Below are 15,903 nucleotides of genomic sequence, written 5' to 3' on the forward strand. Positions count from 1 at the left end.
GAACATGTCTCAATTATAGGTACACTTTTGAGTATTTCTTAGCATTGGGGTCAGCGCCTAGGCCACCGTGTAACTTTGTCTCTCCCGTCTCAGTGGGGGTGGGTCCTACCACATCTGCAGAAAATGTTTGTAGTCCTGTTGCTTAAATGGAGTTCTGGGAGTATAGGTCAGGGCTAGACCTGGGTAAGTGATGTCAGGAATGATATTCCTTATTGACCTCTGGGGGTCTAATCCAGGGCATCACAGGCTGCAAACAGAGCCCCCTCTGTCTCAACTGGGATGGCAAGCCCCTTAGACTGCCTGGGTCTAGCTAGCTACCTTTGAGTTCGCTCTGTGACATTCAGGAGTTTCTCTGGTCCTCAGATCCCCTGGGCATGGGTTGGATTTTTCTCCCAAGACAAGTGGGGAGGTGCCTTCCCTGTGGTTAGCACTACACAGAAGGCACGGGTAGTGGGAATTTGCTGATACAGTTGGGATAGCCGGGGGGTGGGGGGTGGGGTGGGGCCCGCATTCACCCAGAATGCATCCGTTTTGTTATTTGTTTTCTTAGACAAAGAGTTCACTGTTCGGCTGGAAACAGAGAAGCGGCTGTACACGGTGGGTGAGCAGGTGGAGTTCAGATGCATCCTGGAGGCTCAGAACGTTCCTGACCGTTACTTTGCCGTCTCCTGGGCCTTCAACAGCTCACTCATTGCCAGCATGGGGCCTAACGCCGTGCCGGTCCTCAACAGTGAATTCGCCCATCGGGAAGCCAGGGGCCAGCTGAAAGTGGCTAAAGAGAGCGACGGTGTCTTTGTGCTGAAGATCTACCACCTCCGCCAGGAAGACAGTGGGAAATACAACTGTCGTGTGACAGAGAGAGAGAAAACGGTCACCGGGGAGTTCATCGACAAGGAGAGCAAGCGGCCCAAGAACATCCCCATCATAGTCCTCCCCATCAGTAAGTAGAGAGACGTGCTGCCGCCTCCTCCTCCCCCCGGTCTGGTCTGTAGCTGGCGTCATTGAAGAGAAGTTGGGGGGACAGATGAGCGGTGTGGGCAGAGGGGAGGGCAGGGCTCGTGGAACTCAAGGGTTCAATCAGTGCTGGCAGAGAAACCTGTTAATCTCTCTCCCTTCTCCGGCTCGCCTGCCCGCACTTAGCAAACCCCCCCCCCCCGCCCCCCATTATGCAGAGCATTGGAGTGTGTTTGCAGGCTGGAAGGGGCATCCCAGAGCTGAGCGTTAACAGCCCTCTATAAACGCCAGCCACGCCAGCTCAGCTTGGAGGAAAACCAAGGAATCCAGGAATGGCTGTTTGCTCCCACGTGGGAATTAAATGCCCAGAAGAAGTGGGCAGATGCCTACCTTGAAATCTCACTTACGAGGGTTGGTCTTTTATGGGAGGATGTTCGATCATAAAGCACGTTATTTAAAAGGATTTGCTGTCTGGGGTTTTGGGGCATAAGGGTTGCCATTTCCCTAAGGGTCTCTTCCCTACTGAAATTGTGTTTTCAAAGGTCAGTGGGTGGGACCTCTCCTGTCTTCCTGGAGCATAGCCTTCCTTTTAAAGCTTAGCCGGTTTCCGAGGCTATGGCGGGGCTCCTGTCTCCACGGAAGATGGCCTTGTCTGGGTGGGGAGCGGTTGTGGCTGGGGACTCGGGGCACTACCTGAGTTTGCTCCTACTGTGTTTACTCATCCCCTAGATTCAGGATGTTATTAACATCTCAGATCTCTCATAGTTGTTTTTAGTAAAAAGAGAATTAAAGCGTACCATGCCCTGATTTTAAACAAGACAGTGAAGTTTTTTAAACTAACCTTTAACCTTTTCTCAGCTGCTCAAACTGTTCTTTCCCTTAGCCTGTAAAGGTTACCTCTACGTTTTGATTTACACTTTTACATTTTTAATATAGTTCTCCTCAAGCGAGAAGGAAAAAGTAGACATAGGGGTCTTCTGCCACTTTTTTCTTTTCTCACCAACAGGATTCCTTTCTTTTGCACTTATTTATTTTTGGAAATCTCTCACACCCACCTAATTATCTCGAAATTATTTTGTTTCTTAGACTTTTTTTTTTTTTTTAATTTTCCTTGCAATGCCTAGCATGGTGCTTTGCGTAGGGTGGGTGCTTGCTGAGTATTTGTAGAGTTGAAATTGTTGACTTGAATGCCCACTCTCTTGACTGTTTTCTGTCGGTTTGTGCTTGCCCTAACCACGGACTCTCTCCTTTTAAATCTGCAACTAATTCTTCGTTGTTTTGTAAGGATCCAGTGAAGGGCAGCCACGCTGTTTTACTCCCTTAGATCTTTTGTACTTAAGAGATTTCCCCCCCACCCCTTCCAAGAACTTGTTTGATGATCTGTGGCCTGCTATATTGCTTTTCCAGCAGATAACTGGGTAGTTAAAGTCCCTCAGCACCACCAGATCCTGCCCCAAGGCCACTTGGGTAAGTCTACCAAAGTACAATGATCACATCGGGAATGGTGATGATACCTTGGATTTTCATGGCGCTTTTCCTTCCAAGAGCCCAAGTACTTCTGCATAGATCACTTCTTTCTCCGCTCCCACCCCTGAGGCCCAAAACATACCCATCCCACAAGTGAAGAAGCGAGAGCACCTTGCAGAGAAGCGGCCCAGCCAGTTCCGTTAGCGGTTGGGCGTGCGTGGCGTTAGGAATATTTGCTCCTCACTCCAGATCCACTGCTCTGCGCTTAGCCTGTGCTACATTGTCCACCTCCTGGTTGGAAATTTCCCTGGCGCCCATGCAGTCAGATTCTCATTCATCTGTCCTAGTTTTCGTTTAATCCAGAGAGTTTTTAAGTTGTTGGCTGCCTTTTTCTCAGGCCCGGGGACGCGCGGATCTAGTCTTAACAGGCAGTGCTACATTGGGTCTGTATCTGCCTTTGCCCGGTCCGCCGGCCTGGTTTTTCTTCTCGGGGGTCCACGTCTCCCCCTGCGGTTCTTCCAGGCTGGCTCGAGCAGCAGAGCCCCAGGCAGCAGCCCCCATCATTACCCAGCCAGGGCTTCTGGAAGAGTTCACTGGGGTGACAGTCGGGAATGGCAGGGACACCCTGCACGTTATTCTTCTGCCGGAGGCAATCGAAGGGATTTTTTTTTTTTTTTTTTAGCCCTCGATGTGGAGTTGCCCTTTCTGTTCCTCACATGGAATGATCATACTGGGGATGAGTCCGTAACCTAAAGAGGAATTATTCGTAACGAGGATGGTAATGAGACGTAATTATCTCCTCCAGGACTGTCACCGTCGGGACCCCAAGAAATAGGAACTCTTAGCCCCTCCGTTTTGCACATGAGAAATGGGAGCTTGGGGGGTGTTAAGGAAGAACCCCAAGATTACAGAAGTGGGAAGCAGTAAAACCTGGGCCTAGAGCCCAGGTCTGCCTGCCTCCAAATCCATGCTTTTAGCCTCTTAGTGCTGTAGATGGTGGCTAAGTGGGAGACTCCTCACCTCCAGAAATCATCTTGGTATGGCTCCTGGGGGTTGCCCTCCTGGGAAAATTCCTCTTTCCCACCCTGTCCAGACGGATTTTTCACGTGGAACAAGCCAGCACAGAATGGATAGCAGGCATTCTCACCATAGCACAAACTACCTGCTGGGGCTCGGTGCTCATCTTTGTCTGTTTCTGCCTGTGGGAGAAATACAGGGGAGAAGAGAGTGATTCAAATGCATGGTTATGGGTGTCTGCGGGTCCCCTCTCCGTGATTGGGTATGCCTCTGAATCTGGGATTTGATTTAATTGATTGATTTTAAATTGTTGTGTTTCATGTGGGTGGTACCCAGAAAATTGAAGCCGAATTAGTTATGGTGCTTTGTATTCTTTTGGGTTTTTTAAAACTCAGTATAGATAATTACACAAAATAATGTATGCATAATTAAGGCAGATTCGAACATCCAGGGTATTTATCAAAACAAAAGTTATTGGCAGTAGTAAAGTTAATCATGGTCACGGTGACCACCTTTTGGAAACCTCCAAACATTGTCTTGTTTCCTTTTTAATCTTTAAAAAACTGCACAACATGAATACCACCGTCCCTATCTTATAGAAGAAGGCACGTAGAGTTGAAATGATTCGATTGAGTGACGTCATGGAGCTAAGTGAGTAGCAAAGGAGCCAAGGGAGTGAGTGGATCCTTAGCCCAGAGTTTGACTGGCAGGAGGTTTTAAGATCGAAGCAGTGGAACCAGGGCTGAATGTGGGCAGCAGGATGGAGAGCCGGTGGCCTTGGTATGTTCCTCTGCTCAATGAAAAGGATGAGTGCTTATTCCCCACCCCTTTGTGAAACGAGACGCCTGTGCCGTTATTACCCACACCCAAGCAAGCTCATGTTTCTCTTCCAAGTACTTCCCATCATTTTTGGGCTGCTTGCTAATATTGCCCTGAAGGGCTCTAATGGCATATTATGGACGTTCAGCATTTATTTGTCTGCCGTAGCACCGAACGGTGGGAGGATTGAGGTGAAGTAGAATTCCCGAGTCACTCAGCTTACTGAAACTCCTGAGCTGAAAAATCCTTGAGCCCCAGCTGAACAGATTCTCTGATAAATGCCTTTATGCCCCAAGGGTAAGGTCATCGTGTTGTGTTTCTTAGGTTCTGATTCAGTCTCAGGTCTTTAGACCCCCCTTATCCCACACGTTATTCTGGTACGCAGCAAAGGGCCTCCAAGGTTATGAATCTTAAAATCCTGGGGAGCAGTGCCCAGAACCAGCCAGGCTTGCGGCAGCGAGTGTCAGAGGGCTTTTATCTTCCAGGGGAACGGCACCTGCATAGCATGACCTCTGCACCCGTCCTCCTTTTTACGTCTGCGGGGAGGGTGCAGGAGGGGCCAGAAAGCCGCAGTGTGGCTCTCTGTCCCTCTTCCCAGAGAGCAGCATCTCCGTGGAGGTGACCAGCAACGCCAGCGTCATCCTGGAGGGTGAGAACCTGCACTTCTCCTGCAGCATCCGCACGGCGGGCCGGCCACAGGGCCGCTTCTCAGTCGTCTGGCAGCTCGTGGACCGGCAGAACCGCCGTAGCAATATCATGTGGCTAGACCGGGACGGCACCGTCCAGCCTGGCGCGTCCTACTGGGAGCGCAGCAGCTTTGGGGGCGTCCAGATGGAGCAGGTGCAGCCCAACTCATTCAGCCTGGGCGTCTTCAACAGCAGGAAGGAGGACGAGGGCCAGTACGAATGCCACGTGACCGAATGGGTGCGGGCCGTGGACGGCGAGTGGCAGATCGTCGGGGAGCGCCGGGCCAGCACCCCCATCTCCATCACGGCTCTCGGTAAGTAAGCGTCTGGCAGTCTTTCTTTTCTTTTTTTAAGATTTTATTTATTATTTGAGAGAGAGAGAGAGAGAGAGAGAGAGCACAGAGGGAGAGAGAGAAGCAGACTCCCCACCAAGCAGGGAGCCTGATGCGGGGCTCGATCCCAGGACCCTAAGATCATGACCTGAGCCGAAGGCAGACGCTTAACCGACTGAGCCACCCAGGCGCCCCCAGCATCTGGCAGTCTTTCTGTAGGGCTGTGCGGAGACTGCTTCCCTGTCAAGAACCTTACCCCGACTTTTATCAGAGTCCTGGCAGGAAACGGATGGCACCTTCCGAAAGATTTAATTGAAGGGGCCGTTACCGAAGTGCAGGTAGGGTTGACGGGGCCAGGGGTGCACGGTGGGGCCCCTGGGGCCTGGTGGCAGCTGGGGGGCGCTCACTATTTCTGTGTCCGCGTGGTAGGCATGAAGTTAGAAGAATTCTGGTCAGGGGAGCGAGGCCACCCCCAGGAGTGGTGGCCCCAGGTGGAGGAATGTGGTCACTGCCAAAACTGGCCCCCCAGAGCAGATCCTCTCTCGCCTACCCCCAGGCTCTCCTGCCCTGCAGTCCAGGGCAGGCAAGGGTAGAAAATCCCCCATTCACCATTTATTTAGCATTTACTATGTTCCTGGCTGAGTCTAAGCACTTAAGCTTAATTTGTCCCTATGAATTTTCACCTAGCCAAGAGCTAAACCCGATTTTACAAGGAAACTGAGTGAGACGGCTTAACTCATTTGCCCAGGACTACAGCTTTTAAATGACACACCCAGAATCCGGACCACGGAAGCCAGGAGTCTCTCAATTTTTTTTTTTCAAAGCCTGTGCTTTTGTCTCGTCCTCCATAAGGCACCTCCTTAGGAAAGCCACTTCCTCATTAGCATGAAATTAAAAAGATACCTCGAGATTTGCTAAAACCAGAGAATTAGATTTGCTTCTCACCGGGCAGTTAAGGAGGCTTCTATCAACATTTATCTGCCTAATATAATCAGTATATTAAATTGTAAAAGGCCAGTCTGCTGCTTGTTGTCTTGTTAGGTCTTCCTGTTTATCAGGACAGCTGTGACATCAGTTGTCCTTAGTGGCTTTGTGTCGCTGGGACCGTGTTGCCCACTCTCATAGGTAGAGCTGGTGGCGCTTTTAGACACAGCCCCGTAAAGATGGCAGCCCCCGCTGCTTTTGCCCTCAACAGAGTACTCTGTCCTCCCCTCCACACTTCTTTTTTTCTAAAAGCTTAATCCCCAAGATTGGTCCTGCTTCTTGCAGTCATCGTATTGCTCAGATTTCTGTCTGTGGAAGCTTCATCCACTGGTTGAGTTTGCCGCTCGGCTCAGTCAGCACCAGTGTGGACCTGTGGGGATGGCGCCTGTGAGGAAGCGTCTGGCTGTCCGGTCACGGGCATTTTTCCCATACTGTGAGGTTAGGGACGTCCAAGGAGTGGTTAGCATTCATCAGGAGCGCTTCTCTAGAGGTCACCTCACAGAATCCGCTAATCCCCTGAGATTTTTCCTCCTCACCGTATGTCTGTGGTTTCCACAGTCAGGGTCACCAGGGGCTCTGACCCAGGATTCTGGGGCTTGGTTCTGCTTCCCTGTTCTCTACCCCTGGGGCGCCTCTGGCCAAAGCCATAATCAGGGCGGCCCAAGGGGATATGGCAGGGAGAGCGGAGGGCACTGTGGGTTCAGGTTGCCTCTGACCCACACGAGTTTTCAAATTGGTGCAGTTAACATATGGCTCACTCTCAGCAGGCGCCCCGGGGAGATAACAGGTAGGTACATCCTCCAGCTACCCCTGGGCCATTATGATCATTCAGTTAGAGGAAGCCGGCTGCTCCGTGCACCATGATCATGGCGTGTGCTCTGTCAAGTCTGGACAGAGTCCCTTGCTTGGAGAAGCTCTCTCCCCCTACGGGTGTTGAGGCCAGGAACCCTTGGTGTGTGTCCTCTCCCCGAGGTCCTATGTTCTGCCACCCTCGGGGCAACGTATACTTCATGCAGGGGTCCAAGTGACCATCACAACCACGTCAGGCTCAAGGATGGGTCTCTGGGGCTTAACTTTTTTTATTTTAAGGATACAAAAAGATAGCTTATGAAATCCAAATTAAAGATCCAGAGTTTCCAGCAACTTATGCCAACCTGTTTGCTGGCTTAACCTCCCTACACAAAGCCAGAAGATTCATTCTGTGCCTGGTCTTTTACCCACAGAATTTAAAGTACTTTCCTTTATGTGTATTTTGTTTCTTCAGCTAACGACATATTTAACAAAATATGGCATGGGCCGGGTACTATTCCATGCCAAGTATGTTGCAAATATTAACTCATTTCATCCCCACCAGGACCCATTTTACGGATGGGGAAATAGAGGCAGAGAGAAGTAAAGTAACTTGCTCACTGTCACACAGCTAGAAAGTGTCACAGTTGGGCATCAGGCTCAAGGGTCTGTGCCTTTAACCACTTCCCATGGGTAACGCCACCTGGTAAGAGCCCTGACTGCCATCAACTAGCAGCTTGACCGTGGTCAATTTCTGTAACCTCTCCATGCCTCTGCCTCGTCCATAAGAAACGGATGGTACTCCTTCTCATCCTACAAGGTCATTTTGAGGACCTGGTGAAGTGTGGCATGAGCATGGCAGTTGGCACCACGCCTGGCACACGGCGCTCAGTAAGTCCCAGTTTTATGAGCAGAACCATTGTATTAATATTAAGTAGTGTTTCAAGATGAAGGAACTCAGATAACCCCCGCCAAGGAGTTGGTATCAGGGATTAGTCAGCTGCCTGTCCATAAGGAGTACCGTGACAGCAGAAGCCCGCCTCACCCCAGGTCCCCACCTGCTCAAGATCAGGCCACCTGCTGTGGCTTCCTCACTGCCCATCTCCCCTGGATTTCACAAGGAAAGTGGAAAAAGGATGGGTGAGCAAGCCTCCACTGCCCGGCCCTGGGAACATGGGACACGTCCTCCCATCTGCCTCCCCTTTCTCCAGCCCCAACGCGCTGCGGACCAGACAGAGGAGGCGTCAGGGCTGGGGGCTGTGTCCACCTTGCAGGCAATGAATGAAGTTGGCTTGGGGGCTTTTTTCTGCTATTTTAGCATGGGATCCCAAGATTTCTGGGAATGGCTCTTCCTACAAACCTCAGTCCCTGGGAGGGGGCTGTTGGGAGGCAGATCGACATGAAGGTTTCATTGGGAAGGATTTGCTTAGTGCTGCTCAAGGAGAATTGCCTCTGGCCTCTGTCTTTGGGGTCTTGTGATCTTTTGGGCTCGTGCTTCCATGTGAGAGCTATAGTAACACTGGCCTGGGCATCAAGAGAGACCCAGAGCCTTGGCTCTGCTCCGCTAGCTTTACCAGTAGCCCCATCACTACAGCACACCGCCCTGAGAAAGCCAGGTGTCTCCCCTAGCTGGAGTCTCTCTGCTCTCCCTCCAGAAACAGGCTTTGCGGTCACAGCCATCTCCCGCACGCCAGGCGTGACCTACAGCGACTCCTTTGACCTGCAGTGCATCATCAAACCCCATTACCCGGCCCGAGTCCCCGTGTCGGTGACGTGGCGGTTCCAGCTGGTAGGCACCCTCGAGTTCCATGACCTGGTGACCTTCACCCGGGACGGAGGGGTCCAGTGGGGGGACAGGTCCTCCAGCTTCCGAACCCGAACGGCCATCGAGAAGGCCGAGTCGAGCAACAACGTGCGTCTGAGCATCAGCCGAGCCAGTGACACGGAGGCGGGCAAGTACCAGTGTGTGGCCGAGCTGTGGCGGAGGAATTACAACAACACCTGGACGCGGCTGGCTGAGCGGACCTCCAACCTGCTGGAGATCAGGGTGCTGCAGCCAGGTCAGGGGCTCGGCACGGGGGTGGGGCGGGGGGGTGCTGGGTCGCGGGCGCTTGCCCTGGGTGCCAGGCACGCAGGGATGGAGGGGGGTGCACATCGAGCTCTCGGCCGGCCTGCTTTCTCCGGCTGGAGAAATTTCAGATCTGTATGTGGCTGCAAGATTGCCATTCACTGGTCTGGCTGGTCAGTGGCTGACTACTGCATTTGTTTTCTCCCTCTGGTTGGTCGGTGTCATTGTGTTTGAACCATTCGAGGATCAGTGGCAGCGGTCGGGTCTCCTGCTTCTCGGTCCTTCAGCGGGTGCCTCCTGAGAACAAGGACCCTCTCCTGTCCAACCAGGACACCGCTGTCGGGCCTGGGGAACTCACCACCATTGCGGGACGTTACCAGCATTTCCCCCATTGTCCCTATAATGTCCTTTGTAGTTTTTCTTCTGCTTTTTTATTTTTCTTCTGAACCAGGATCCAATCAGGGATTACAAGCCACTTTTAGTCGTCATGTCTTTTTAGACTCATCTCCTATAATCCCTGTGACTGTAGCGTGGAGGAGGGACCGTTGTCCCCCGTTGGCCGATAAGGAGTGTTGAACGTGAGAAGGAACATGAGAGGCACTTACTGAGTTTTCTCCCTCGTGGCAGGTGCTTAGGGCCCCTGGTTTTATGAGAATTTCACAACAAGCCCAGGAAAGATTCCATGACTAGCCCAGGGTCACCTAGCTGGTAAAGGGTGGAGGGAGGGTTTGAACCCTTGTGTGCCTTTCTCCCATGCCCTTTCCCGTGGGAACAAGAGAGGAGCAGGACGCTCCGCAACCGCTCCTTCACTGGACCCTTCTCCTAAGTATATGTGCTTTTGTGGTGTGCCCGGTGTTGCTTGGTTGGAAGCTGGTGGAGGGTGGAGCCTAGGCTGCAGGTCCTGTTTAGCTGCCGCCGCCGCCAGACCCCCGAACAGGAGAGCGCAGGCACCCACTCGGTGAAGGGAGGTGGGGATGAGAAGTGACTCTGCAAAGACGTTTTTCTGAGTTTGTGACCTGCCCACTTTGCCAAGATGGTTCGAACACCTGGCAAAGAGGATTTTTCTGCCCACTCACAGCCGTGGTTCGTGTCCAGCTGGTCTGCTGCGCCGCATCATATGGTCACAGTGGTGTTGCCTGAACTTTTACCCTTACCTTTACTCTTCTAACCCCATAAAAGCCCTGTTCTGCACCAGTGTTTGGGACGAGCAAGTTGTATAAATGATGGGAAGGGGTTCCTTGGTCAATTACAGCCTAAGCCTGGGCAACGAGAAGCTCAGAGAAGACGCTGTGCTGCGTAAGTGGATTTTTGGGTTAATGGAGGGCTAAGCAGAGACCCCATTTTGTGTGACCTCTTGTTGTGGAAATGCCGAGGGACACACTCGCCTGCCTCACTGACTAGGACGTTCTGATTGTAATTGCACATTTTGTGGTCTCCTCTGGCCCTCAAGGTCGGGTTGTGAGCCACGGTGCCTGTCACATGGTTCTGCAGCTGTAGAAGGTAGGCTTAGCGCTGACCCCAGAACCTTGCCTGACATTGCCTTTTTGAATCAGTTCCTCATACTTGCTTGCTTCCATCCCTATCTGGAATCTAAGGCTGGAGCACATAAGGGAAGGCTTAGGAATCAGCTCATCAAAGTTCAAGTTATTTGGATTCTGATTAATTTGTGGGGTTACTAGAGAGAATAAGGGATATAGTGTATTAAGTGCCTCTTGGGTGCCAGGCTTTGTGCTTACTAGCACCCAGGTTTTTCTTAAAAATTCATCCAGCAGTGGAACAAGGTAGATGTTTGTATCCCCATGTGGTTTCTCTGCGAAGAGACCCAGGCTCCCGTTGCTTAGGAGGCGCGATGGCGGCAAACCAGCTTGCCAAGTGGAAAACCGAGATTGCAGCTGCCGGTGGGCCTTGGTCTCCTCCACTTCCAGAGTTCTCTCCATTTTCTGTCACACCGTCTCATTCCTCCGGGGTGGAAAATGTAGCTGGAGAGCTAGGGGGTGAGGATCTGCTCTGAGGACCGTCTCGGGTCTTGTGGCTTGCGCTGGATTGGTTTGTGCTTTCACTGTTGAGGGAGAAGGGGCTGTACTGGTGCAGGAGCCTCGGGAGGGGCTGTTGGTCACGTGGCCGGTGCTCCGCAGTGAGCAGGAATGTACCCCGGAGGCCCTCTGGAGGCTGCAGAGAGCCTGGGTGGGTGCTGGGGCCTCACGCCACCGCCCGGGGAGTGGCTGATGCACCAGGGAGGGTGCCTCCCTCTTAATGTTACCATTTCTCCTCTGTTAAATATTTATGCAGTTAGCACTTCGTCTTTCCCAAAGAGCTTCGTGTTCGTTTTTCCTTTTTTCCCCCCACACACTCCCGGTTGGTGCTGCGCCTTCATAGGGGGGAAGTAGAAGTGGAAAATACCAGAGGGCTGACTCTGTCAGACACTTGGCGTGTGTGATCTCATGTTGTCTTCACCCGCTAACCTGGGAGGAGGCTCTTGCTGTCCCACTTTATCGATGAAGTAACTGAGGCTCAGAGAAGTTCTGACTTGCCCAAGTCAAGTAAGTGGCGGGTGGGGGGTGAGGGTTGGGATTTGAACCCACGTGTGCCTTGTTAAAAAGCAGTGGGGTTGGATGACGAAAGGGGGACTTTGACTTTCTTTAAGGCCATACGGTCGGAGATTATGCTTTCTGCATTCAGTTAACAGCCTTATTAATGGAAGAAGTTTCTCTTTGGAGCTTGCTGGCATGGAGGAGTCTCAGCACGGGTGGTTGTAGTAGTAAGAACAGTAACAACGACACGGCAGCTAATCTTTATGGAGCATTTCTTGTGTGTCTGTCACCATCCTGAAAGCTTTATACGCAATAGCTTACTTGGTTCTTAAAATACCAGGTTTTACCCATTTTATAGACGAGGACACTGACACAGACCTTAAATAAATTATCCAATGATCCATAGTAAGAGGCAGAAGCAAGATTCAAATCCAGACAGATAGTCTGGCTCCAGAACCCAAGCTCTTAATTTTATTATATTGCATGTTTTCGAGACAAATACATACATATATATATATATATATATATATATATATATATATATATATACTTTTTTTTTTTTCTTCTCAGGAATCCTCTTTGGTACCAGGTACTTTTATTTGACCTCTCTTCTCTCTGGTGTACCATCCTTGATTTCCTGACACCCATTAGCAAATACTTAAATTTGTTTTTTTTCAAGTTGGGGTCACGAGGTACCTGTAGAGGTTCCGGTCTCCTAATGGTGTAGGAGTTTAATTTATGCCTCCTCTAACTCCCGTTTCTTCAGACTTCTGCCACAAGATGGCTCCTAAGACTTGGGGATACTAGAGCTCAGAACCAGTGCTGGCTTCTCTTCTTTCTGTTCTCCCTCCATTCCTTGCCCCTCAAAACAGGGCTTCTTATCCCTGCTCTGGTGTTTTCCCTAGGAGCGTCCCCCACCACCTGCCCCCACCCCCTTTTAAGAATATTTTGTCAAATATTCTTATTCCAATAGAATCATAGAGAAACCCAGGGACCGTTGGCTCTTTCGTGCTGGTCCATGTATCAGCCTTTCACTGCTCATGTCACCAGCTCCCAAAGGGCCCTGTGTGTGCCCCAGACCAGCCCTTGCCGGGGCCCCCTGCTGACCTGACCACATCACAGGTGTTTGATTCATTGAAATCTCTGGCTGGATGGCACGATCGATTGTGGATCTATTATTGACCATTCTTTTTACCTACTTCCTGCTCCATCTGCACATCCCCAAGGAAATCTTCAAGGAATGCCATCACTCCCATTTTGTTGATTTAGCTTAGCCTGACTCCCATCGATCACAGGGGGTGACCCCCAAGGGGCCTTTAGGCAAGACTTTAAGCCAGTTCAACATATTCGATTCTTCGCTCTTAATCATTTCTTTTCTCTCTTAATTTCCAAGCATCACTTTGCTTCCTTCTGATTTTCTTTAGCACCAAAAAACACTCTCCAATTACATATCCCTAAATACAGAAACAATAAGGGAAATGTCAGCACTCATTTTCCAAATGTTTACGACCCTCTCTTGGTCTGGCTATTAAATATTGCACGTTCAAATTGACAAAGCAATAAACAAGCTTCCAGGAGGAGAGCCTCCGGTGTAGAAAGCCGACTTGTCAGTGGGTGTATTCTGCTGGGATTTTACTGATGGGTAGTTGGGATGAATATTTAATACCCTGTGGGTGCTGCCAAATCCGTTTTCTCCAATTTCTTACTGCTGACCTGGCAGATTGGGAGGGCTGAGCGCTTTTTTTTTCTTTTTTTTTTTCTTTTTTTTGACTTGCATGGGTCCAGGACGTGTGAACGGTGGCTGTCCTTGTCATAGTCTGGTGAGTGACAGCCCGCCTCATCCCAAGTGGGATTGGCCCCTACTTTCTTTTAGGAGAACTTGGGGTTCATTCTCCTCGCATGCCGAGTACATGTGGCTTCTGCCTGCTGAGTGCTCAGAGACAGTGAGCAGGAGTGCCAGAGCCCTAGGGGAGCCCCCAGTCCTCCCTCACCTCCTCAGGCCCCGTTGTCATGGTGACGCCAGGTGCACCTGTTTGCAGTCAGCGCAGAAGGGTCATTGCTCTGTCTGCAGACAGTTAAGGCAGGGCATGTCTGGGTTACTCCTAATTAGCTGTTTCCACTTCCAAACTTTTGCTGCTTTCTCCTCACTCCTCCCTCCCACTGCCTTCTGCAAGCATATTTGAGCACCTACTGTGTGCCAGTTTCCATGCTGGGTGCTGCAGCTGCAGACAGGGGTGTGTCCCCGTTCCTGCCTGGCAGGCTGTCCTGCGGCCTGGGAAGGCGGAAGCTCGGGGAAGAGTCACAAGGGTGGTGGGAGAGCTGGCTTGGGGGATGTGCCCAAGGAGGGAATCGGCTGGCGTGGGCGCGGGCAGTGGGACAGTTCAGGCTTGGAACAGAGTGTACGGAGAACATCATGGAGGGAGGAAGCAGCACGCATGTTTTGATATGACTGAAGCATGGGGTCAGAGAGGGCTCTGGCCCCAGGTATGTTGGTGAGGGCAGGGGAGCCCCTTTTATTTATTTTTTTATTATGATGTTATGTTAATCACCATACATTACATCATTAGTTTTTGATGTAGTGTTCCATGACTCATTGTTTGCGTATAACACCCAGTGCTCCATGCAGAACGTGCCCTCTTTAATACCCATCACCAGGCTAACCCATCCCCCCACCCCCCTCCCCTCTAGAACCCTCAGTTCAGGGGAGCCCCTTTTAGACACCAGAGCATGGAGGGTCATCATATGTGGTGGTTAAAAGCAAGGACAGACCAGGCAGCCTGGGTTTGAATCTGGGCTCTACCATTTATCAGCAGTCTGACCTTGGCCAGTATCTCTAAAACTGGGGATAATGATACTTATTTCATAGATCTGGTGGGAAGCAAGTAGTCAGTATTTATGAAGTGCTTACAGCAGTGCTCAGCACATAGAAAGGCATCTATAATTTGTTAAATAAGACATTTTTTTCTAAACTGAGCAATCAGGAGTTCTGCTCATGCTCAGATCATATAATCCTTTTTGTAACAATTTAGAATAGTCCCTTTACTACTATTAAAATGAAATTCCTAGACTGTATAACATTCCTACTCACATAATCTTTAAAAATTGTTACAGTGCCCTCATTGTGGAATAAAGGATGATTTTTTTTTAGAAGTAGTTCATAACACAGTGATGCGTTGTAACACGTCCGTGCTCAGGGACAGCTATCTGGGCGGCCACCCTGCTGCCTTGTCCCTAGAAATACCGACTGGGTGTCAGGCCCGTCTGCCCAGGAGGTGCTTCTGTCCCCTACACGCTTTCTGAAATCCTGAGCACCTCTTGCAGCAATGCCAAACAAAACAAAGGAAAACCCTCCCTTCATTTCCCTGGCATATATTCAAACCACGCAAAAGTAAAAAAAAAAAAAAGTATTGTGATAGTAAAATGCAAGTAGGTTCTGGGCTCAGGGACAGAGTTTTCCCCCACATGAATGTCATTTGAAAGTCATGCAGGACCCGAGGCAGAGGTTTGTTGCATGGAACCATCCCAGACCTGGGTTTACATCTATCGCTGGCTCTCATCCACTGAACACCCCCCTCCCCCACTTCCAATCAATGCGACAAGGAAAGACCTGCCCACAGATTTCCCTGATGTCCCTGGGGGCATCGCTGCCCTGCTGAAAACTGCTGTCCTGAGGAGCCACAAGCAGGCCCTAAGCTGGGAGCAGCGAGCTCCTGTTTGCAGCTTAGGAAGCTCCCCCTGGTGGAAGAATGAAGGGGAGTAAGTCGGAGGTGGAGACGGACCATGAGAGACGATGGACTCTGAAAAACAGACTGAGGGTTCTAGAGGGGAGGGGGGTGGGGGGATGGGTTAGCCTGGTGATGGGTGTTAAAGAGGGCACGTTCTGCGTGGAGCACTGGGTGTTATGCACAAACAATGAAGCATGGAACACTACATCAAAAACTAATGATGTATGGTCATTAACATAACAATAAAAATTATTAAAAAAAAAAAAAAGGAAGCTCTCCCTGGTGCGGGCGGGGGCTGGAGAGCTCCCATGCAGGCTGAGTGTAAGGCTGGGCAGAGCTTCTAGGGGCTCAACTAGGGCATGACCATGGGGAGAGAGAAGAGCAGGGGCTTAAGATGTAGGGACTGTAGGGTGTAGTAGCTGCTTGACTGGCAGGTGTCTTTGCCGTTCCCATCTCTGAGGGTGGGACGGACACACACACACACACACACACACACACACACACACACCATTCATTCCTCCCCCCCCCCCA

The 15,903-nt window shown here is 50.8% G+C and overlaps 1 protein-coding gene across 3 annotated transcripts in view; it reads left to right on the forward strand.

Annotated features, from left to right (window-relative positions):
• IGSF3 (immunoglobulin superfamily member 3) overlaps positions 1-15,903 on the forward strand; it is an 89,992-nt gene that overhangs the window by 58,632 nt on the left and 15,457 nt on the right. For 2 of the 3 annotated variants that reach the window (XM_073896075.1, XM_073896076.1), the window contains exons 5-8: positions 551-940; positions 2,362-2,421; positions 4,856-5,257; positions 8,704-9,108. In XM_073896075.1, coding sequence (XP_073752176.1) covers positions 551-940; positions 2,362-2,421; positions 4,856-5,257; positions 8,704-9,108 — 1,257 coding nt within the window. The remainder of the gene's footprint in view (positions 1-550; positions 941-2,361; positions 2,422-4,855; positions 5,258-8,703; positions 9,109-15,903) is intronic. The other variant, XM_025872566.2, reaches the window with a different exon arrangement.

This window comes from Callorhinus ursinus, unplaced genomic scaffold (assembly GCF_003265705.2).
Source record: "Callorhinus ursinus isolate GAN/ISIS: 27379988/994484 unplaced genomic scaffold, GSC_fseal_2.0 scaffold9, whole genome shotgun sequence".
Lineage (NCBI taxonomy): Eukaryota > Metazoa > Chordata > Mammalia > Carnivora > Otariidae > Callorhinus > Callorhinus ursinus.